At 53.1% G+C, this 24,719-nt stretch overlaps 1 protein-coding gene across 3 annotated transcripts in view; it reads left to right on the top strand.

Annotated features, from left to right (window-relative positions):
* Positions 1–24,719, top strand: part of spef2 (sperm flagellar 2) — an 849,051-nt gene that overhangs the window by 253,419 nt on the left and 570,913 nt on the right. For all 3 annotated transcript variants that reach the window (XM_068029096.1, XM_068029094.1, XM_068029095.1), the window contains one exon: positions 15,970–16,043. In XM_068029096.1, coding sequence (XP_067885197.1) covers positions 15,970–16,043 — 74 coding nt within the window. The remainder of the gene's footprint in view (positions 1–15,969; positions 16,044–24,719) is intronic.

The raw sequence follows: 24,719 nt of genomic DNA, 5'->3' as shown, positions 1-24,719 counted from the left end.
GACGGTCACTGCCCTGATGGTCACTGTCCTTTTCCTGACGGTCTAAGTCCTTTTCCTGACGGTCGCTGTCCTTTTCCTGACGGTCACTGTCCGAGTCCTGACGGTCACTGTCCTTGTCCTGATGGTCACTGTCCTTGTCCTGATGGTCACTGCCCTTGTCCCGATGGTCACTGCCCTTGTCCCGATGGTCACTGTCCTTGTCCCGTCGGTCACTGTCCTTGTCCTGATGGTCACTGCCCTGACTGTCACTGTCCTTGTCCTGATGGTCACTGTCCTTGTCCTGATGGTCACTGCCCTGACGGTCACTGTCCTTGTCCTGATGGTCACTGCCCTGACGGTCACTGTCCTTGTCCTGATGGTTACTGCCCTGACGGTCACTGTCCTTGTCCTGAAGGTCACTGTCCTTGTCCTGAAGGTCACTGTCCTTGTCCCAATGATCACTGTCCTTGTCCCGATGATCACTGTCCTTGTCCTGATGGTCACTGCCCTGACAGTCACTGTCCTTGTCCTGAAGGTCACTGTCCTTGTCCTGATGGTCACTGTCCTTGTCCTGATGGTCACTGCCCTGACGGTCACTGTCCTTGTCCTGATGGTCACTGTCCTTGTCCTGATGATCACTGCCCTGATGGTCACTGTCCTTGTCCCGTTGGTCACTGTCCTTGTCCCGTTGGTCACTGTCCTTGTCCCGACGGTCACTGTCCTTGTCCCGACGGTCACTGTCCTTGTCCCGATGGTCACTGCCCTGACGGTCACTGTCCTTGTCCTGACGGTCACTGCCCTGACGGTCACTGTCCTTGTCCTAATGGTCACTGTCCTTGTCCTGATGGTCATTGCCCTGACGGTCACTGTCCTTGTCCTGATGGTCACTGTCCTTGTCCTGATGGTCACTGCCCTGACGGTCACTGTCCTTGTCCTGATGGTCACTGCCCTGACGGTCACTGTCCTTGTCCTGACGGTCACTGTCCTTGTCCTGACGGTCACTGTCCTTGTCCTGAAGGTCACTGTCCTTGTCCTGACGGTCACTGTCCTTGTCCTGATACCTACTGCCCTGACGGTCACTGTCCTTGTCCCGTTGGTCACTGTCCTTGTCCTGATGGTCACTGCCCTGACGGTCACTGCCCTTGTCCTGACGGTCACTGCCCTTGTCCTGACGGTCACTGCCCTTGTCCTGACGGTCACTGTCCTTTTCATGACGGTCACTGTCCGAGTCCTGACGGTCACTGCCCTGACGGTCACTGTCCTTGTCCTGACGGTCACTGCCCTTGTCCTGACGGTCACTGTCCTTGTCCCGTTGGTCACTGTCCTTGTCCTGACGGTCACTGCCCTGATGGTCACTGTCCTTGTCCTGAAGGTCACTGTCCTTGTCCCGATGATCAATGTCCTTGTCCTGATGGTCACTGCCCTGATGGTCACTGTCCTTGTTCTGATGGTCACTGTCCTGACAGTCACTGTCCTTGTCCCGTTGGTCACTGTCCTTGTCCCGTTGGTCACTGTCCTTGTCCCGACGGTCACTGTCCTTGTCCTGATGGTCACTGCCCTGACTGTCACTGTCCTTGTCCTGATGGTCACTGCCCTGACGGTCACTGTCCTTGTCCTGATGGTCACTGCCCTTGTCCTGATGGTCACTGCCCTGACAGTCACTGTCCTTGTCCTGATGGTCACTGCCCTGACGGTCACTGTCCTTGTCCTGATGGTCACTGCCCTGACGGTCACTGTCCTTGTCCTGATGGTCACTGCCCTTGTCCTGATGGTCACTGCCCTGACGGTCACTGTCCTTGTCCTGATGGTCACTGCCCTGACGGTCACTGTCCTTGTCCTGATACCTACTGCCCTGACGGTCACTGTCCTTGTCCCGTTGGTCACTGTACTTGTCCTGATGGTCACTGCCCTGACGGTCACTGTCCTTGTCCTGACGGTCACTGCCCTGAAGGTCACTGTCCTAGTCCTGACGGTCACTGTCCTTTTCCGGACGGTCTAAGTCCTTTTCCTGACGGTCACTGCCCTTGTCCCGATGGTCACTGCCCTTGTCCCGATGGTCACTGCGCTTGTCCCGATGGTCACTGTCCTTGTCCCTTCGGTCACTGTCCTTGTCCTGATGGTCACTGCCCTTGTCCCGATGGTCACTGCCCTTGTCCCGATAGTCACTGCGCTTGTCCCGATGGTCACTGTCCTTGTCCCTTCGGTCACTGTCCTTGTCCTGATGGTCACTGCCCTTGTCCCGATGGTCACTGCCCTTGTCCCGATGGTCACTGCGCTTGTCCCGATGGTCACTGTCCTTGTCCCTTCGGTCACTGTCCTTGTCCTGATGGTCACTGCCCTTGTCCCGATGGTCACTGCCCTTGTCCCGATAGTCACTGCGCTTGTCCCTTCGGTCACTGTCCTTGTCCCTTCGGTCACTGTCCTTGTCCTGATGGTCACTGTCCTTGTCCTGATGGTCACTGCCCTGACTGTCACTGTCCTTGTCCTGATGGTCACTGTCCTTGTCCTGATGGTCACTGCCCTGACGGTCACTGTCCTTGTCCTGATGGTTACTGCCCTGACGGTCACTGTCCTTGTCCTGAAGGTCACTGTCCTTGTCCTGAAGGTCACTGTCCTTGTCCCAATGATCACTGTCCTTGTCCCGATGATCACTGTCCTTGTCCTGATGGTCACTGCCCTGACAGTCACTGTCCTTGTCCTGAAGGTCACTGTCCTTGTCCTGATGGTCACTGCCCTGACGGTCACTGTCCTTGTCCTGATGGTCACTGCCCTGACGGTCACTGTCCTTGTCCTGACGGTCACTGTCCTTGTCCTGACGGTCACTGTCCTTGTCCTGATACCTACTGCCCTGACGGTCACTGTCCTTGTCCCGTTGGTCACTGTCCTTGTCCTGATGGTCACTGCCCTGACGGTCACTGCCCTTGTCCTGACGGTCACTGCCCTTGTCCTGACGGTCACTGTCCTTTTCCTGACGGTCACTGTCCGAGTCCTGACGGTCACTGCCCTGACGGTCACTGTCCTTGTCCTGACGGTCACTGCCCTTGTCCTGACGGTCACTGTCCTTGTCCCGTTGGTCACTGTCCTTGTCCTGACGGTCACTGCCCTGATGGTCACTGTCCTTGTCCTGAAGGTCGCTGTCCTTGTCCCGATGATCAATGTCCTTGTCCTGATGGTCACTGCCCTGATGGTCACTGTCCTTGTTCTGATGGTCACTGTCCTGACAGTCACTGTCCTTGTCCCGTTGGTCACTGTCCTTGTCCCGACGGTCACTGTCCTTGTCCCGACGGTCACTGTCCTTGTCCTGATGGTCACTGCCCTGACTGTCTCTGTCCTTGTCCCGTTGGTCACTGTCCTTGTCCTGACGGTCACTGCCCTGACGGTCACTGTCCTTGTCCTGATGGTCACCGTCCTTGTCCTGATGGTCACTGCCCTTGTCCTGATGGTCACTGCCCTGACGGTCACTGTCCTTGTCCTGATGGTCACTGCCCTGACGGTCACTGTCCTTGTCCTGACGGTCACTGCCCTGACGGTCACTGTCCTTGTCCTGACGGTCACTGTCCTAGTCCTGACGGTCACTGTCCTTTTCCTGACGGTCTAAGTCCTTTTCCTGACGGTCGCTGTCCTTTTCCTGACGGTCACTGTCCGAGTCCTGACGGTCACTGCCCTGACGGTCACTGCCCTTGTCCCGATGGTCACTGCCCTTGTCCCGATGGTCACTGCGCTTGTCCCGATGGTCACTGTCCTTGTCCCGTCGGTCACTGTCCTTCTCCTGATGGTCACTGCCCTGACTGTCACTGTCCTTGTCCTGATGGTCACTGTCCTTGTCCTGATGGTCACTGTCCTTGTCCTGATGGTCACTGCCCTGACGGTCACTGTCCTTGTCCTGATGGTCACTGCCCTGACGGTCACTGTCCTTGTCCTGATGGTTACTGCCCTGACGGTCACTGTCCTTGTCCTGAAGGTCACTGTCCTTGTCCTGAAGGTCACTGTCCTTGTCCCAATGATCACTGTCCTTGTCCCGATGATCACTGTCCTTGTCCTGATGGTCACTGCCCTGACAGTCACTGTCCTTGTCCTGAAGGTCACTGTCCTTGTCCTGATGGTCACTGTCCTTGTCCTGATGGTCACTGCCCTGACGGTCACTGTCCTTGTCCTGATGGCCACTGTCCTTGTCCTGATGGTCACTGTCCTTGTCCTGATGGTCACTGTCCTTGTCCTGAAGGTCACTGTCCTTGTCCTTAAGGTCACTGTCCTTGTCCCGATGATCACTGTCCTTGTCCCGATGGTCACTGCCCTGGCTGTCTCTGTCCTTGTCCCGAAGGTCACTGTCCTTGTCCCGAAGGTCACTGTCCTTGTCCCGAAGGTCACTTTCCTTGTCCCGAAGGTCACTTTCCTTGTCCCGAAGGTCACTGTCCTTGTCCCGATGGTCACTTTCCTTGTACTGATGGTCACTGCCCTGACGGTCACTGTCCTTGTCCTGATGGTCACTGTCCTTGTCCTGATGGTCACTGCCCTGACGGTCACTGTCCTTGTCCTGACGGTCACTGTCCTTGTCCTGATGGTCACTGCCCTGACGGTCACTGTCCTTGTCCTGAAGGTCACTGTCCTTGTCCTGAAGGTCACTGTCCTTGTCCCGATTGTCACTGTCCTTCTCCTGACAGTCACTGCCCTGACGGTCACAGTCCTTGTCCTGAAGGTCACTATCCTTGTCCCGATGATCACTGTCCATGTCCTGATGGTCACTGCCCTGGCTGTCTCTGTCCTTGTCCCGAATGTCACTGTCCTTGTCCCGAAGGTCACTGTCCTTGTCCCGATGATCACTGTCCTTGTCCCGTTGGTCACTGTCCTTGTCCTGATGGTCACTGCCCTGACGGTCACTGTCCTTGTCCCGATGGTCACTGCCCTGACGGTCACTGTCCTTGTCCTGAAGGTCACTGTCCTTGTCAAAGAACAAAGAACAAAGATAATTACAGCACAGGAACAGGCCCTTCGGCCCTCCAAGCCTGCGCCGATCCAGATCCTCTCTCTAAACATATCGCCTATTTTCTAAGGTTCTGTATCTCTTTTCTTCCTGCCCATTCATGTATCTGTCTAGATACATCTTAAAAGACTCCATCGTGCCCGCATCTACCACCTCCGCTGGCAATGCGTTCCAGGTGCCCACCACCCTCTGCGTAAAGAACTTTCCACGCATATCCCCCCTAAACCTTTCCCCTTTCACTTTGAACTCGTGTCCTCTAGTAATTGAAACCCCCACTCTGGGAAAAAGCCTCTTGCTATCCACCCTGTCTATACCTCTCATGATTTTGTCCTGACGGTCACTGTCCTTGTCCTGATACCTACTGCCCTGACGGTCACTGTCCTTGTCCCGTTGGTCACTGTCCTTGTCCTGATGGTCACTGCCCTGACGGTCACTGTCCTTGTCCTGACGGTCACTGCCCTGACGGTCACTGTCCTTTTCCTGACGGTCACTGTCCTTGTCCTGACGGTCACTGTCCTTTTCCTGACGGTCACTGTCCTTGTCCTGACGGTCACTGCCCTTGTCCTGACGGTCACTGTCCTTGTCCCGTTGGTCACTGCCCTTGTCCTGATGGTCACTGCCCTGACTGTCACTGTCCTTGTCCCGTTGGTCACTGTCCTTGTCCTGATGGTCACTGCCCTGACTGTCACTGTCCTTGTCCTGATGGTCACTGTCCTTGTCCTGATGGTCACTGTCCTTGTTCTGATGGTCACTGCCCTGACTGTCACTGTCCTTGTCCCGTTGGTCACTGTCCTTGTCCTGATGGTCACTGCCCTGACTGTCACTGTCCTTGTCCTGATGGTCACTGCCCTGACGGTCACTGTCCTTGTCCTGATGGTCACTGCCCTGACGGTCACTGTCCTTGTCCTGATGGTTACTGCCCTGACGGTCACTGTCCTTGTCCTGAAGGTCACTGTCCTTGTCCCGATGATCACTGTCCTTGTCCTGATGGTCACTGCCCTGACGGTCACTGTCCTTGTCCTGATGGTCACTGCCCTGATGGTCACTGTCCTTGTCCTGAAGGTCACTGTCCTTGTCCTGATGGTCACTGCCCTGACAGTCACTGTCCTTGTCCAGAAGGTCACTGCCCTGACGGTCACAGTCCTTGTCCAGAAGGTCACAGTCCTTGTCCTGAAGGTCACTGTCCATGTCCTGACGGTCACTGCCCTGACGGTCACTGTCCTTGTCCTGATGGTCACTGTCCTTGTCCTGATGGTCACCGCCCTGACGGTCACTGTCCTTGTCCTGATGGTCACTGTCCTTGTCCTGACAGTCACTGCCCTGACGGTCACTGTCCTTGTCCTGACGGTCACTGTCCTTGTCCTGATGGTCACTGTCCTTGTCCTGATGGTCACTGTCCTTGTCCTGAAGGTCACTGTCCTTCTCCCAATGATCACTGTCCTTGTCCCGATGATCACTGTCCTTGTCCTGAAGGTCACTGTCCTTGTCCTGATGGTCACTGCCCTGACAGTCACTGTCCTTGTCCTGAAGGTCACTGCCCTGACGGTCACTGTGCTTGTCCAGAAGGTCACAGTCCTTGTCCTGATGGTCACTGTCCTTGTCCCGAAGGTCACTGCCCTGACGGTCACTGTCCTTGTCCTGATGGTCACTGCCCTGACGGTCACTGTCCTTGTCCTGATGGTCACTGCCCTGACAGTCACTGTCCTTGTCCTGAAGGTCACTGTCCTGACGGTCACTGTCCTTGTCCTGAAGGTCACTGTCCTTGTCCCGATGATCACTGTCCTTGTCCCGATGATCACTGTCCTTGTCCCGATGATCACTGTCCTTGTCCTGAAGGTCACTGTCCTTGTCCTGATGGTCACTGCCCTGACAGTCACTGTCCTTGTCCTGACGGTCACTGTCCTTGTCCTGACGGTCACTGCCCTGACGGTCACTGTCCTTGTCCTGATGGTCACTGCCCTGACGGTCACTGCCCTGACGGTCACTGTCCTTGTCCTGACGGTCACTGTCCTTGTCCTGACGGTCACTGTCCTTGTCCTGATGGTCACTTTCCTTGTCCTGATGGTCACTGCCCCGACGGCCACTGTCCTTGTCCTGATGGCCACTGTCCTTGTCCTGATGGCCACTGTCCTTGTCCTGATGGTCACTGTCCTTGTCCTGACAGTCACTGCCCTGATGGTCACTGTCCTTGTCCTGAAGGTCACTATCCTTGTCCCGATGATCACTGTCCATGTCCTGATGGTCACTGCCCTGGCTGTCTCTGTCCTTGTCCCGAAGGTCACTGTCCTTGTCCCGAAGGTCACTGTCCTTGTCCCGATGATCACTGTCCTTGGCCCGTTGGTCACTGTCCTTGTCCTGATGGTCACTGCCCTGACGGTCACTGTCCTTGTCCTGAAGGTCACTGTCCTTGTCAAAGAACAAAGAACAAAGATAATTACAGCACAGGAACAGGCCCTTTGGCCCTCCAAGCCTGCGCCGATCCAGATCCTCTCTCTAAACATGTCGCCTATTTTCTAAGGTTCTGTATCTCTTTTCTTCCTGCCCATTCATGTATCTGTCTAGATACATCTTAAAAAGACTACATCGTGCCCGCATCTACCACCTCCGCTGGCAATGCGTTCCAGGTGCCCACCACCCTCTGCGTAAAGAACTTTCCACGCATATCCCCCCTAAACTTTTCCCCTTTCACTTTGAACTCGTGTCCTCTAGTAATTGAAACCCCCACTCTGGGAAAAAGCCTCTTGCTATCCACCCTGTCTATACCTCTCATGATTTTGTCCTGACGGTCACTGTCCTTGTCCTGATACCTACTGCCCTGACGGTCACTGTCCTTGTCCCGTTGGTCACTGTCCTTGTCCTGATGGTCACTGCCCTGACGGTCACTGTCCTTGTCCTGACGGTCACTGCCCTGACGGTCACTGTCCTTTTCCTGACGGTCACTGTCCTTTTCCTGACGGTCACTGTCCTTGTCCTGACGGTCACTGTCCTTTTCCTGACGGTCACTGTCCTTGTCCTGACGATCACTGTCCTTGTCCTGACGATCACTGTCCTTGTCCCGATGATCACTGTCCTTGTCCCGATGATCACTGTCCTTGTCCTGAAGGTCACTGTCCTTGTCCTGATGGTCACTGCCCTGACAGTCACTGTCCTTGTCCTGAAGGTCACTGTCCTGACGGTCACTGTCCTTGTCCTGAAGGTCACTGTCCTTGTCCTGATGGTCACTGTCCTTGTCCTGATGGTCACTGCCCTGACTGTCTCTGTCCTTGTCCCGTTGGTCACTGTCCTTGTCCTGATGGTCACTGCCCTGACTGTCACTGTCCTTGTCCCGTTGGTCACTGTCCTTGTCCTGATGGTCACCGCCCTGACTGTCACTGTCCTTGTCCTGATGGTCACTGCCCTGACGGTCACTGTCCTTGTCCTGATGGTCATTGCCCTGACGGTCACTGTCCTTGTCCTGATGGTTACTGCCCTGACGGTCACTGTCCTTGTCCTGAAGGTCACTGTCCTTGTCCCGATGATCACTGTCCTTGTCCTGATGGTCACTGCCCTGACGGTCACTGTCCTTGTCCTGATGGTCACTGCCCTGATGGTCACTGTCCTTGTCCTGAAGGTCATTGTCCTTGTCCTGATGGTCACTGCCCTGACAGTCACTGTCCTTGTCCTGAAGGTCACTGCCCTGACGGTCACAGTCCTTGTCCTGATGGTCACTGTCCATGTCCTGACGGTCACTGCCCTGACGGTCACTGTCCTTGTCCTGATGGTCACTGTCCTTGTCCTGATGGTCACCGCCCTGACGGTCACTGTCCTTGTCCTGATGGTCACTGTCCTTGTCCTGACAGTCACTGCCCTGACGGTCACTGTCCTTGTCCTGATGGTCACTGTCCTTGTCCTGAAGGTCACTGTCCTTGTCCCAATGATCACTGTCCTTGTCCCAATGATCACTGTCCTTGTCCTGATGGTCACTGCCCTGACGGTCACTGTGCTTGTCCAGAAGGTCACAGTCCTTGTCCTGATGGTCACTGTCCTTGTCCCGAAGGTCACTGCCCTGACGGTCACTGTCCTTGTCCTGATGGTCACTGTTCTTGTCCTGATGGTCACTGCCCTGACGGTCACTGTCCTTGTCCTGATGGTCACTGTCCTTGTCCTGATGGTCACTGTCCTTGTCCTGATGGTCACTGCCCTGACAGTCACTGTCCTTGTCCTGAAGGTCACTGTCCTGGCGGTCACTGTCCTTGTCCTGAAGGTCACTGTCCTTGTCCTGAAGGTCACTGTCCTGACGGTCACTGTCCTTGTCCTGAAGGTCACTGTCCTTGTCCTGAAGGTCACTGTCCTTGTCCTGATGGTCACTGTCCTTGTCCTGATGGTCACTGCCCTGACAGTCACTGTCCTTGTCCTGAAGGTCACTGTCCTGACGGTCACTGTCCTTGTCCTGACGGTCACTGTCCTTGTCCCGATGATCACTGTCCTTGTCCCGATGATCACTGTCCTTGTCCCGATGATCACTGTCCTTGTCCTGAAGGTCACTGTCCTTGTCCTGATGGTCACTGCCCTGACAGTCACTGTCCTTGTCCTGAAGGTCACTGTCCTGACGGTCACTTTCCTTGTCCTGAAGGTCACTGTCCTTGTCCTGATGGTCACTGTCCTTGTCCTGACGGTCACTGCCCTGACGGTCATTGTCCTTGTCCTGATGGTCACTGTCCTTGTCCTGATGGTCACTGCCCTGACGGTCACTGCCCTGACGGTCACTGTCCTTGTCCTGATGGTCACTGCCCCGACGGCCACTGTCCTTGTCCTGATGGCCACTGTCCTTGTCCTGATGGTCACTGTCCTTGTCCTGACAGTCACTGCCCTGATGGTCACTGTCCTTGTCCTGATGGTCACTTTCCTTGTCCTGAAGGTCACTGTCCTTGTCCCAATGATCACTGTCCTTGTCCTGACTGTCACTGTCCTTGTCCTGACAGTCACTGCCCTGAAGGTCACTGTCCTTGTCCTGAAGGTCACTGTCCTTGTCCTGATGGTCACTGCCCTGACAGTCACTGTCCTTGTCCTGAAGGTCACTGTCCTTGTCCTGATGGTCACTGTCCTTGTCCTGATGGTCTCTGTCCTTGTCCTGATGGTCACTGCCCTGACGGTCACTGTCCTTGTCCTGATGGTCACTGTCCTTGTCCTGATGGTCACTGCCCTGACGGTCACTGTCCTTGTCCTGATGGCCACTGTCCTTGTCCTGATGGTCACTGTCCTTGTCCTGATGGTCACTGTCCTTGTCCTGAAGGTCACTGTCCTTGTCCCGATGATCACTGTCCTTGTCCCGATGATCACTGTCCTTGTCCTGACTGTCACTGTCCTTGTCCTGACAGTCACTGCCCTGACGGTCACTGTCCTTGTCCTGAAGGTCACTGTCCTTGTCCCGATGATCACTGTCCTTGTCCCGATGGTCACTGCCCTGGCTGTCTCTGTCCTTGTCCCGAAGGTCACTGTCCTTGTCCCGATGGTCACTGTCCTTGTCCCGATGGTCACTGTCCTTGTCCCGATGGTCACTGCCCTGACGGTCACTGTCCTTGTCCTGATGGTCACTGCCCTGACGGTCACTGTCCTTGTCCTGATGGTCACTGTCCTTGTCCTGATGGTCACTGCCCTGACGGTCACTGTCCTTGTCCTGATGGCCACTGTCCTTGTCCTGAAGGTCACTGTCCTTGTCCTGAAGGTCACTGTCCTTGTCCCGATGATCACTGTCCTTGTCCTGACTTTCACTGTCCTTGTCCTGACAGTCACTGCCCTGACGGTCACTGTCCTTGTCCTGAAGGTCACTATCCTTGTCCCGATGATCACTGTCCTTGTCCTGATGGTCACTGCCCTGGCTGTCTCTGTCCTTGTCCCGAAGGTCACTGTCCTTGTCCCGAAGGTCACTGTCCTTGTCCCGATGATCACTGTCCTTGTCCCGTTGGTCACTGTCCTTGTCCTGATGGTCACTGCCCTGACGGTCACTGTCCTTGTCCTGATGGTCACTGCCCTGACGGTCACTGTCCTTGTCCTGAAGGTCACTGTCCTTGTCAAAGAACAAAGATAATTACAGCACAGGAACAGGCCCTTCGGCCCTCCAAGCCTGCGCCGATCCAGATCCTCTCTCTAAACATGTCGCCTATTTTCTAAGGTTCTGTATCTCTTTTCTTCCTGCCCATTCATGTATCTGTCGAGATACATCTTAAAAGACTCCATCGTGCCCGCATCTACCACCTCCGCTGGCAATGCGTTCCAGGTGCCCACCACCCTCTGCGTAAAGAACTTTCCACGCATATCCCCCCTAAACTTTTCCCCTTTCACTTTGAACTCGTGTCCTCTAGTAATTGAAACCCCCACTCTGGGAAAAAGCCTCTTGCTATCCACCCTGTCTATACCTCTCATGATTTTGTCCTGACGGTCACTGTCCTTGTCCTGATACCTACTGCCCTGACGGTCACTGTCCTTGTCCCGTTGGTCACTGTCCTTGTCCTGATGGTCACTGCCCTGACGGTCACTGTCCTTGTCCTGACGGTCACTGCCCTGACGGTCACTGTCCTTGTCCTGACGGTCACTGTCCGAGTCCTGACGGTCACTGTCCGAGTCCTGACGGTCACTGCCCTGACGGTCACTGCCCTTGTCCTGACGGTCACTGCCCTTGTCCTGACGGTCACTGTCCTTGTCCCGTTGGTCACTGTCCTTGTCCTGACGGTCACTGCCCTGATGGTCACTGTCCTTGTCCTGAAGGGCACTGTCCTTGTCCCGATGATCAATGTCCTTGTCCTGATGGTCACTGCCCTGATGGTCACTGTCCTTGTTCTGATGGTCACTGTCCTGACAGTCACTGTCCTTGTCACGTTGGTCACTGTCCTTGTCCCGACGGTCACTGTCCTTGTCCTGATGGTCACTGCCCTGACTGTCTCTGTCCTTGTCCCGTTGGTCACTGTCCTTGTCCTGATGGTCACTGCCCTGACTGTCACTGTCCTTGTCCCGTTGGTCACTGTCCTTGTCCTGATGGTCACTGCCCTGACTGTCACTGTCGTTGTCCTGATGGTCACTGCCCTGACGGTCACTGTCCTTGTCCTGATGGTCACTGCCCTGACGGTCACTGTCCTTGTCCTGATGGTTACTGCCCTGACGGTCACTGTCCTTGTCCTGAAGGTCACTGTCCTTGTCCCGATGATCACTGTCCTTGTCCTGATGGTCACTGCCCTGACGGTCACTGTCCTTGTCCTGATGGTCACTGCCCTGATGGTCACTGTCCTTGTCCTGAAGGTCACTGTCCTTGTCCTGATGGTCACTGCCCTGACAGTCACTGTCCTTGTCCTGAAGGTCACTGCCCTGACGGTCACAGTCCTTGTCCAGAAGGTCACAGTCCTTGTCCTGATGGTCACTGTCCATGTCCTGACGGTCACTGCCCTGACGGTCACTGTCCTTGTCCTGATGGTCACTGTCCTTGTCCTGATGGTCACCGCCCTGACGGTCACTGTCCTTGTCCTGATGGTCACTGTCCTTGTCCTGACAGTCACTGCCCTGACGGTCACTGTCCTTGTCCTGATGGCCACTGTCCTTGTCCTGAAGGTCACTGTCCTTGTCCTGAAGGTCACTGTCCTTGTCCCGATGATTACTGTCCTTGTCCTGACTGTCACTGTCCTTGTCCTGACAGTCACTGCCCTGACGGTCACTGTCCTTGTCCTGAAGGTCACTATCCTTGTCCCGATGATCACTGTCCTTGTCCTGATGGCCACTGTCCTTGTCCTGATGGTCACTGTCCTTGTCCTGACAGTCACTGCCCTGATGGTCACTGTCCTTGTCCTGATGGTCACTGTCCTTGTCCTGAAGGTCACTGTCCTTGTCCCGATGATCACTGTCCTTGTCCCGATGATCACTGTCCTTGTCCCGACTGTCACTGTCCTTGTCCTGACAGTCACTGCCCTGAAGGTCACTGTCCTTGTCCTGAAGGTCACTGTCCTTGTCCTGAAGGTCACTGTCCTTGTCCCGATGATCACTGTCCTTGTCCCGATGATCACTGTCCTTGTCCTGACTGTCACTGTCCTTGTCCTGACAGTCACTGCCCTGAAGGTCACTGTCCTTGTCCCGATGGTCACTGTCCTTGTCCCGATGGTCACTGTCCTTCTCCCGATGGTCACTGTCCTTGTCCCGTTGGTCACTGTCCTTGTCCTGATGGTCACTGCCCTGACGGTCACTGTCCTTGTCCTTTTGGTCACTGCCCTGACGGTCACTGTCCTTGTCCTGAAGGTCAGTGTACTTGTCCTGACGGTCACTGTCCTTGTCCTGATACCTACTGCCCTGACGGTCACTATCCTTGTCCCGATGATCACTGTCCTTGTCCCGTTGGTCACTGTCCTTGTCCTGATACCTACTGCCCTGAATGTCACTGTCCTTGTCCCGATGATCACTGTCCTTGTCCTGATGGTGACTGCCCTGACTGTCTCTGTCCTTGTCCCGAAGGTCACTGTCCTTGTCCTGATGGTCACTGCCCTGACGGTCAGTCCTTGTCCTGATGGTCACTGCCCTGACGGTCACTGTCCTTGTCCCGATGATCACTGTCCTTGTCCCGAAGGTCACTGTCCTTGTCCCGAAGGTCACTGTCCTTGTCCCGATGGTCACTGTCCTTGTCCCGTTGGTCACTGTCCTTGTCCTGATGGTCACTGCCCTGACGGTCACTGTCCTTGTCCTGATGGTCACTGCCCTGACGGTCACTGTCCTTGTCCTGACGGTCACTGTCCTTGTCCTGACGGTCGCTGTCCTTGCCCTGATACCTACTGCCCTGACGGTCACTGTCCTTGTCCTGATGGTCACTGTCCTTGTCCCGATGATCACTGTCCTTGTCCCGTTGGTCACTGTCCTTGTCCTGATACCTGCTGCCCTGACGGTCACTGTCCTTGTCCCGATGATCACTGTCCTTGTCCCGATGATCACTGTCCTTGTCCTGATGGTCACTGCCGTGACGGTCACTGTCCTTGTCCTGATGGTCACTGTCCTTGTCCTGATGGTCACTGCCCTGACGGTCACTGTCCTTGTCCCGATGGTCACTGTCCTTGTCCCGATGATCACTGTCCTTGTCCCGTTGGTCACTGTCCTTGTCCCGATGGTCACTGTCCTTGTCCCGTTGGTCACTGTCCTTGTCCTGATGGTCACTGCCCTGACGGTCACTGTCCTTGTCCTGAAGGTCACTGTCCTTGTCCCGATGATCACTGTCCTTGTCCCGTTGGTCACTGTCCTTGTCCTGATGGTCACTGCCCTGACGGTCACTGTCCTTGTCCTGATGATCACTGTCCTTCTCCTGATGGTCACTGCCCTGACGGTCACTGTCCTTGTCCTGATGATCACTGTCCTTGTCCTAATGGTCACTGTCCTGACGGTCACTGTCCTTGTCCTGATGGTCACTGCCCTGACAGTCACTGTCCTTGTCCTGAAGGTCACTGTCCTTGTCCTGATGGTCACTGCCCTGAAGGTCACTCTCCTTGTCCTGATGGTCACTGCCCTGACGGTCACTGTCCTTGTCCTGATGGTCACTGCCCTGACGGTCAATGTCCTTGTCCTGATGGTCACTGCCCTGTAGGTCACTGTCCTTGTCCTGAAGGTCACTGTCCTTGTCCTGATGGTCACTACCCTAACGGTCACTGTCCTTGTCCTGATGGTCACTGCCCTGACGGTCACTGTCCTTGTCCTGAAAGTCACTGTCCTTGTCCTGATGGTCAGTGCCCTGAAGGTCACTGTCCTTGTCCTGATGGTCACTGCCCTGAAGGTCACTGTCCTTGTCCTGACGGTCACTGCCCTGATGGTCACTGTCCTTGTCCTGATGGTCAATGTCCTTGTCCTGATGGTCACTGCCCTGACGGTCACTGTCCTTGTCCTGATGGTCACTGTCCTTGTCCTGACGGTCACTGCCCTGATGGTCACTGTCCTTGTCATGATGGTCACTGTCCTTGTCATGATGGTCACTGTCCTTGTCCTGACGGTCACTGCCCTTGTCCTGATGGTGACTGCCCTGACGGTCACTGTCCTTGTCCTGATGGTCACTGCCCAGACGGTCACTGTCCTTGTCCTGAAGGTCACTGTCCTTGTCCTGAAGGTCACTGTCCTTGTCCTGAAGGTCACTGTCCTTGTCCTGGCGGTCACTGTCCTTGTCCTGGCGGTCACTGTCCTTGTCTTGATGGTCACTGTCCTTGTCTTGATGGTCACTGTCCTTGTCCTGAAGGTCACTGTCCTCGTCCCGATAATACTGTCCTTGTCCTGATGGTCCTTGTCCTGACGGTCGCTGTCCTTGTCCTGATGGTCACTGTCCTTGTCCTGATGGTCACTGCCCTGATGGTCTCTGCCCTGACAGTCACTGTCCTTGTCCTGAAGGTCACTGTCCTTGTCCTGAAGGTCAGTATCCTGGTGGTCACTGTCCTTGTCCTGAAATTCACTGTCCTTGTCCTGAAGGTCAGTATCCTGGTGGTCACTGTCCTTGTCCTGAAGGTCACTGTCCTTGCCCTGATGGTCAGTATCCTGGTGGTCACTGTCCTTGTCCTGAAGGTCAGTATCCTGGTGGTCACTGTCCTTGTCCTGATGGTCACTGTCCTTGTCCTGACGGTCACTGTCCCTGTCCTGAGGGTCACTGTCTTTGTCCTGACAATCACTGTCCTGAGTGTCATTGTCCTTGTCCTGAGGATCACTGTCCTTGTCCTGACGGTCACTGTCCCTGTCCTGAGGGTCACTGTCTTTGTCCTGACAATCACTGTCCTGAGTGTCATTGTCCTTGTCCACTGTCCCTGTCCCCGACGGTTGCTGTCCTGACAGTTACTGTCACTGTCCAGACACACTGTGTCGCTGTACAGACATTCACATACTCTGATGGCCTCTGTCCCTGTCTATCCATCAAACCCCCTGCCCCACTCCACCCCTCCCGCTGGCCTGAGTCGATATGGTTATGGGTGAGGGTTGCGGTTGGGTACTGGGATTTGCACAAAAGAGCTCCACAGATTTATTTCTTAATCTCTCAGAGGCCCTACCAAAGGACGAGGTGCAGGAACCAACTCAGTCACAGACATCCATCGCCAGTAAGATGGAGACTCAGGTGAGTGCCTTGACAGACAGCTCACACTGCAGTAGCTTCTTCAATCTAATCTGACTGACGCATTCACTCGCCTGGGAGCCTCCGCTCTCCAGACAGCCAGACCTGGCCTTGCTCTGCATCGCTCACTTTTCAAATATTCTTCATCAGATGTGAGCATCACTGGCAAGGCCAGCATCTGTTGCCTGTCGCTAATTGCCCTTGAGAAAGTGGTGGTGTTCCCATGTATCTGCTGACGTTGTCCTTCTAGTTGGTTGAGGTCGTGGGTTTAGAAGGCGCTGTCTAAGGAGCCTTGTAGAGCCTGGTGCTGTGAGCTGTTTGCGAGGCTTACAAGACAGCACAGACGTAGACAGTAAACCATAGACAGACAGCACGGTTCAGTGTGTGTGCGGAACTGTACCCCAGTGAGAGTCAGTGTGTGTGGAACTGCATCCCAGTGAGAGTCAATGTGTGTGGAACTGCATCCCAGTGAGAGTCAGCGTGTGTGGAACCCGGACCTCAGTGAGAGTCAGTGTGTGTGGAACTGCATCCCAGTGAGAGTCAGCGTGTGTGGAACCCGGACCTCAGTGAGAGTCAGTGTGTGTGGAACTGCATCCCAGTGAGAGTCAGCGTGTGTGGAACCCGACCTCAGTGAGAGTCAGTGTGTGTGGAACTGCATCCCAGTGAGAGTTAGCGTGTGTGGAACCCGGACCTCAGTGAGAGTCAGTGTGTATGGAACCCGGACCTCAGTGAGAGTCAGTGTGTATGGAACCCGTATCCCAGTGAGTGTCAGTGTGTGCAGAACTGTACCCCAGTGAGAGTCAGTGTGTGTGGAACTGCATCCCATTGAGAGTCAGCGTGTGTGGAACCCGGACCTCAGTGAGAGTCAGTGTGTGCGGAACTGTACCCCAGTGAGAGTCAGTGTGTGCGGAACTGTACCCCAGTGAGAGTCAGTGTGTGCGGAACTGTACCCCAGTGAGAGTCAGTGTGTGCGGAACTGTACCCCAGTGAGAGTCAGTGTGTACGGAACTGTACCCCAGTGAGAGTCAGTGTGTGCGGAACTGTACCCCAGTGAGAGTCAGTGTGTGTGGAACTGCATCCCATTGAGAGTCAGCGTGTGTGGAACCCGGACCTCAGTGAGAGTCAGTGTGTGCGGAACTGTACCCCAGTGAGAGTCAGTGTGTGCGGAACTGTACCCCAGTGAGAGTCAGTGTGTGCGGAACTGTACCCCAGTGAGAGTCAGTGTGTGCGGAACTGTACCCCAGTGAGAGTCAGTGTGTGCGGAACTGTACCCCAGTGAGAGTCAGTGTGTGCGGAACTGTACCCCAGTGAGAGTCAGTGTGTGCGGAACTGTACCCCAGTGAGAGTCAGTGTGTGCGGAACTGTACCCCAGTGAGAGTCAGTGTGTGCGGAACTGTACCCCAGTGAGAGTCAGTGTGTGCGGAACTGTACCCCAGTGAGAGTCAGTGTGTGCGGAACTGTACCCCAGTGAGAGTCAGTGTGTGCGGAACTGTACCCAGTGAGAGTCAGTGTGTGCGGAACTGTACCCCAGTGAGAGTCAGTGTGTGCGGAACTGTTTCTTTAAATTCATTCATGGGATGTAGGCGTCACTGGCCAGGCCAGCATTTATTGCCCATCCCTAATTGCCTTTGAGAAGGTGGTGGTGAGCTGCCTTCTTGAACCGCTGCAGTCCATTTGGGGTAGGTATACCCACAGTGCTGTTAGGAAGGGAGTTCCAGGATTTTGACCCAGCGACAGTGAAGGAACGGCGATATAGTTCCAAGTCAGGATGGTGTTGACTTGGAGGGGAACTTGCAGGTGGTGGTGTTCCCATGTATTTGCTGCCCTTGTCCTTCTAGTTGGTATAGGTCGCGGGTTTGGAAGGTGCTGTTGAAGGAGCCTTGGTGCATTGCTGCAGTGCATCTTGTAGATGGTACACACTGCTGCCACTGTGCGTCGGTGGTGGAGGGAGTGAATGTTTGTAGATGGGGTGCCAATCAAGTGGGCTGCTTTGTCCTGGATGGTGTCGATCTTCTTGAGTGTTGTTGGAGCTGCACCCATCCAGGCAAGTGGAGAGTATTCCATCACACTCCTGACTTGTGCCTTGTAGATGGTGGACAGGCTTTGGGGAATCAGGAGGTGAGTTACTCGCCTCAGGATTCCTAGCCTCTGACCTGCTCTTGTAGCCACGGTATTTATATGGCAACTCCAGTTCAGTTTCTGGTCAATGGTAGCCCCTAGGATGTTGATAGTGGGGGATTCAGCGATGGTAATGCTGTTGAATGTCAAGGGGAGATGGTTAGATTCTGTCTTGTTGGAGATGGTCATTGCCTGGTACTTGTGTGGAGCGAATGTTATTTGCCACTTATCAGCCCAAGCCTGGATATTGACCAGGTCTTGCTGCATTTCTACATGGACTGCTTCAGTATCTGAGAAGTCACGAATGGTGCTGAGCATTGTGCAATCATCAGCGAACATCCCCACTTCTGACATTATGATTGAAGGAAGGTCATTGATGACGCAGCTGAAGATGGTTGGGCCTAGAACACTACCCTGAGGAACTCCTGCAGTGATGTCCTGGAGCTGTGATGATTGACCTCCAACAACCACAACCATCTTCCTTTGCGCTAGGTATGACTCCAGCCAGCGGAGGGCTTTCCCCCTGATTCCCATTGACCACAGTTTTTCTCGGGCTCCTTGATGCCGTACTCGGTCAAATGCTGCCTTGATGTCAAGGGCAGTCACTCTCGCCTCACCTCTCGAGTTCAGCTCTTTTGTCCATGTTTGAACCAAAGCTGTAATGAGCTCAGGAGCTGTGTGGCTCTGGCGGAACCCAAACTGAATGTCACGGAGCAGGTTATTGCTAAGCAAGTGCCGCTTGATGGCACTTTTGATGACACCTTCCATCACTTTACTGATGATTGAGAGTAGGCTGATGGGGCGGTAATTGGCCGGGTTGGACTTGTCCTGCTTTTTGTGTACAGGACATACCTGGGCAATTTTCCACATTGCAGGGTAGATGCCAGTGTTGTAGCTGTACTGGAACAGCTTAGCTAGGGGCGCAGCAAGTTCTGGAGCACAGGTCTTCAGTACTATTGCCAGGATATTGTCAGGGCCCATAGCTTTTGCAGCATCCAGTACCTTCAGTTGTTTCTTGATATCATGTGGAGTGAATCGAATTGGCTGAAGTCTGGCATCTGTGATGCTGGGGACTTCAGGAGGAGGCCGAGATGGATCATCAACTCGGCACTTCTGGCTGAAGATTGTTGCAAATGCTTCAGCCTTATCTTTCGCACTGATGTGCTGGGCTCCCCCATCATTGAGGATGGGGATATTTGTGGAGCCACCTCCTCCAGTTAGTTGTTTAATTGTCCACCACCATTCATGGCTGGATGTGGCAGGACTGCAGATCTTAGATCTGTACCTCAGTGAGAGTCAGTGTGTGCAGAACTGCACCCCAGTGAGAGACAGTGTGTGCGGAATTGTACCCCAGTGAGAGTCAGTGTGTGGGAAACTGTACCCCAGTGAGAGTCAGTGTGTGTGGAACTATACCCCAGTGAGAGTCAGTGTGTGTGGAACTGTACCCCACTGAGAGTCAGTGTGTGTGGAACTGTACCCCACTGAGAGTCAGTGTGTGTGGAACTGTACCCCACTGAGAGTCAGTGTGTGTGGAACTGTACCCCACTGAGAGTCAGTGTGTGTGGAACTGTACCCCAGTGAGAGTCAGTGTGTGTGGCACCCGTACCCCAGTGAGAGTCAGTGTGTGTGGCACCCGTACCCCAGTGAGAGTCAGTGTGTGTGGCACCCGTACCCCAGTGAGAGTCAGTGTGTGTGGCACCCGTACCCCAGTGAGAGTCAGTGTGTGTGGCACCCGTACCCCAGTGAGAGTCAGTGTGTGTGGCACCCGTACCCCAGTGAGAGTCAGTGTGTGTGGCACCCGTACCCCAGTGAGAGTCAGTGTGTGTGGATCTGTACCCCAATGAGAGTCAATTTGTGGGAAACTGTACCCCACTGAGAGTCAGTGTGTGTGGAGCTGTACCCCACTGAGAGTCAGTGTGTGTGGAGCTGTACCCCACTGAGAGTCAGTGTGTGTGGAACTGTACCGCAGTGAGAGTCAGTGTGTGTGGCCCCCGTACCCCAGTGAGAGTCAGTGTGTGTGGCCCCCGTACCCCAGTGAGAGTCAGTGTGTGTGACCCCCGTACCCCAGTGAGAGTCAGTGTGTGTGGCCCCCGTACCCCAGTGAGAGTCAGTGTGTGTGGCACCCGTACCCCAGTGAGAGTCAGTGTGTGTGACCCCCGTACCCCAGTGAGAGTCAGTGTGTGTGGCCCCCGTACCCCAGTGAGAGTCAGTGTGTGTGGCCCCCGTACTCCAGTGAGAGTCAGTGTGTGTGGCCCCCGTACCCCAGTGAGAGTCAGTGTGTGTGGCCCCCGTACCCCAGTGAGAGTCAGTGTGTGTGGCACCCATGCCCCAGTGAGAGTCAGTGTGTGTGGAACTGTACCCCAGTGAGAGTCAGTGTGTGTGGCACCCATGCCCCAGTGAGAGTCAGTGTGTGTGGAACTGTACCCCACTGAGAGTCAGTGTGTGTGGAACTGTACCCCAGTGAGAGTCAGTGTGTGTGGCACCCGTACCCCAGTGAGTCAGTATGTGTGGCACCCGTACCCCAGTGAGAGTCAGTGTGTGTGGAACTGTACCCCACTGAGAGTCAGTGTGTGTGGAACTGTACCCCACTGAGAGTCAGTGTGTGTGGAACTGTACCCCACTGAGAGTCAGTGTGTGTGGAACTGTACCCCACTGAGAGTCAGTGTGTGTGGAACTGTACCCCAGTGAGAGTCAGTGTGTGTGGAACTGTACCCCAGTGAGAGTCAGTGTGTGTGGAACTGTACCCCAGTGAGAGTCAGTGTGTGTGGCACCCGTACCCCAGTGAGAGTCAGTATGTGTGGAACTGTACCCCACTGAGAGTCAGTGTGTGTGGAACTGTACCCCACTGAGAGTCAGTGTGTGTGGAACTGTACCCCAGTGAGAGTCAGTGCGTGTGGAACTGTACCCCAGTGAGAGTCAGTGTGTGTGGAACTGTACCCCAGTGAGAGTCAGTGTGTGTGGAACTGTACCCCACTGAGAGTCAGTGCGAGTGGAACTGTACCCCACTGAGAGTCAGTGCGTGTGGAACTGTGCCCCAGTGAGAGTCAGTGTGTGTGGCCCCCGTACGCCAGTGAGAGTCAGTGTGTGTGGCACCCATGCCTCAATGAGAGTCAGTGTGTGTGGAACTGTACCCCAGTGAGTCAGTGTGTGTGGCTCCCATACCCCGGTGAGAGTTAGTGTGTGTGGAACTGCACCCCAATGAGAGTGCACCCCAATTGTTCTCCAGTGAGAGTCAGTGCCTATGGAACTGTTTCCCATTGAAAATCAGTGTATGTGGAATTGTACCCAGTGTGTTTGTGATGGAAATGCAATACTGCATTAATATGTCTCCTGGCTTGACGTCGTCATGTGTCCTCTACCATAAGGCACTCACTGCAGGCAGCAATCACAAGGCCAATTCCATAAAGACACAGTACAAACTAAGATCGTTTTCCTGTGAGCTGGTAACATGGTGTCAGCTGATATTGAGTGCTGAGGAGCTTTCTAGAAGTACAGCTACTAAAAGAGGAATATAGGAATGTTCAGAGCTGCAGGAAGCCACAGAAAAGGAACAAATAAGCAGGCCACAGCCGAAAGCACTGTGTAAGACATAACAGCTGCAAATTTTCCTCTCCCGGTGCTGGTCGAAACGAAATGAGATGTGAAGGAGAGCTGGCAGTTTTTCCATCGTAAAGGCAAAATTATGCAATTAACAAACCAGAGCACCTCCGAGTAGCTACACTTTTATCACTATTGGGGAGAGATTTTTACAAAGTGTATTCCACCCTGAATCTCCTCCAAGAGCAAAAAAACGGACAGCAGAAATATTGAAAGCCTTGAAGGCACACTTTGAACGTAATCGATGAACAGTCTGTGTTCAATATTAGGGCCCAAGGTGAAAAAGAATCCATTGATCAATATGTGACTGCATTGGCACAGCTCACAGAATCCTGTGAATTTGCACAACTAAAAGATGATGTAATTAAAGACAAGATTATATCAGGCATAAGAGATCACACAGCGAGAGCACATCTACTATGAAAGGAGAAACAGCACACTAAATTATTGACTGCGGGACAGATTCTAGAGGAGTACAACGATGTGTTTACAGGTTTAGGATGTCTTCCTGGAGAATATCATCTCGAAGTAAATGGGAGGGTAAGACCAATTCAGCATCTGCTGAGGAAAGTTCCAGCTGCCCACAAGGCCGGCCTGAAAGATAAGATAGAAGAGTTGGGAAAGAAGGGACTAATCAAGAAAGTGACAATTCCTACAGAATGGATTAGCAGCATGGTAACAGTGAAACAACCTGGAAAGCTGAGAGTATGCATCGACCCAAAGGCTCTGAAAAGATCTCACTACCCATGCCAACTATCGAAGGAATTTTGCCAGAACTTGTAAAGGCAAAAATCTTCACTACCCTAGATGTGAAGGATGGTTAATGGCAAGTGAGGCTGGATGAAAGCAGCAGATTTCTAATTACATTCTGGATGTCGTTCGGGAGATACAGATCAGCCATGATCTTATTTAATAGCGGAGCCAACTCGAGGGACCAAATGGCTTACTTCTCCTAATTCTAATGGTTGTACACAGATGAGCATGCCGCTTGGCATTTCCACAGCTCCAGAGGAGTATCAACACAGACAGCATGAGATAGTTAGTGATCTTCCCAGAGTGGAAGCTATAGTGGATGATCTGCTAGTTCATGGACGTGGAGACACAATGGAAGAAGTCATTGCTGACCATGATCAAAATCTAGTTTGTCATGGTTCTGTAGTTTTTTATCGGAATATGCGGTTTGCCTTTTGAGGCTTGCAAGGGATCAGTATTACTTTTAAGAACCAGCAAGCCTCAGCAGTTATAGGAAGGTGCATTTTCGTTGCCTTAGAAGCAGCCATTTGGAGACTGCGATTCAAAGGGTGTATTCTCGTTACCATAGATACGACCACTGGGAGTGAGTCTCATGCGATACATTTGTTACAGTTTAGTTTTGAACTGGCTTTTAGTTGAAGACAGTTTGTTCTAACAGAACACCCACACAAAGACATACAGACACAGCTGGTGTTGGCACCTGAAGAAAGAGCTCGCAACTATTTAAACTGAAGGAAGAGGATTTTAGTCTGTTTAATTATTATCTCTCAAAAATTCTAAAACATCAAGCCAAAACAGAGATCTCTGGTAATTTAAACTGAAGGGAGGGAAGTTAGACTGTGACAATCATTTATCCTTCAAAAACTCTAAAGTCAGATTGATTCTCTTGGAAGTGTTCATTGTTGAAATTCGCTGGAGAAGGAAAGCAATATTCTGTGAGGACTTCAAGCAACATTGGACTGTAAATTAGCAAGGACTCTCAATTTTTCTTTTTTAAATGATGTTTATATCTTCATAGTGTTTAAGAATTTAGTTCTTCTAATCAAAGAGTTAATTTGTTGATTTAAAGACACCTGGTTTGGTTAGCCTCTTTGGGGGGGTTAATAGATGGTACAATTTGGCTGGATCGTTCTTTAATTTGGAAAGTTTTAAATGATATGTTAGGCAATTTGTGGAGCGATGGGATTGAATTATCAGTGTGTTTCTCCTACCACAATCAGAATTGTATATTGTGATTGGGGGCTTTGACAGGAGAGTCGGTCGTAACAAGTGTGACTGCTGGACAGAGCGCGCCAGATGAACCTGAAACTGAACAAGAAAAAATTGCAATTAAAGATGCCCGAAGTCAAGTACAAAGGTCATGTACTGACAGCAAAAAGTCTTTGTCCGGATCCTGAAAAGGTGAGAGTGGTAGTGATGCTGCAACCGACAGATGTAAAAGCAATGCAACAATTTGTTGGATTTGTCAACTATTTAGCAAAATTCTTTCCCAATCTGTTTTTGGACTGTGAACCATTCTGCCAACTCGCTGCCAAGAACGTGAAGTGGTATAAAATCAAGCAACTAGTGACTGCAACGCCAGTGCTGAAATACTATGATGTAAATGAAGTTACCCTGCAGTGTGACGCCAGCGAAGCAAGACTTGGAGCAACACTAATGCAGCAAGAACAACCGGTTGCATTTCCATCCAGGGCGTTATCGCAAATGGAACGGCGCTACGCTCAAATCGAGAAAGAGTGCCTGGCCATTGTCTTGGCTTGTGAACATTTTCATCAATACCTACTTGGAAGAGACAAAGTGATGGTCCAGATTGACCACAAGCCACTCCAAAGCAGTTTCCTCAAGTCGTGACTATCTATTCCAAAGCGTCTACAGAGATATCATCTGGACATGACTTACAAGCAAGGGAAACAGATGTCCATCGTTGACATGCTGTCGAGAGCAGCACTCCCTATGAAGAAAGTAGGGGATGCTACGACAGAATGTGAAATCTTCCAGATCCAACGTGAAGCTGCAGCTCGACATGCTCTGGAAGTCATCAACCCAGCAGAGACATTAAATCTGACAGACAAGCACATTGCTCAAATCAAGCGAACTACCCAACAAAATCCAACTCTCCAAGTGTTACAAGCAGTAGTGGTGAAAGGATGACCTGAAAGCATCAAGGATACTCCTGTGGTCACATGAGCTTATTGGGCATACAGAGATGAA

The sequence above is a fragment of the Heterodontus francisci genome, chromosome 4, assembly GCF_036365525.1.
Source record: "Heterodontus francisci isolate sHetFra1 chromosome 4, sHetFra1.hap1, whole genome shotgun sequence".
Taxonomy (NCBI): Eukaryota; Metazoa; Chordata; class Chondrichthyes; order Heterodontiformes; family Heterodontidae; genus Heterodontus; species Heterodontus francisci.
The sequence above is the reverse complement of the archived record's forward strand: the minus strand, read 5'-3'. Positions and strand labels throughout refer to the sequence as shown.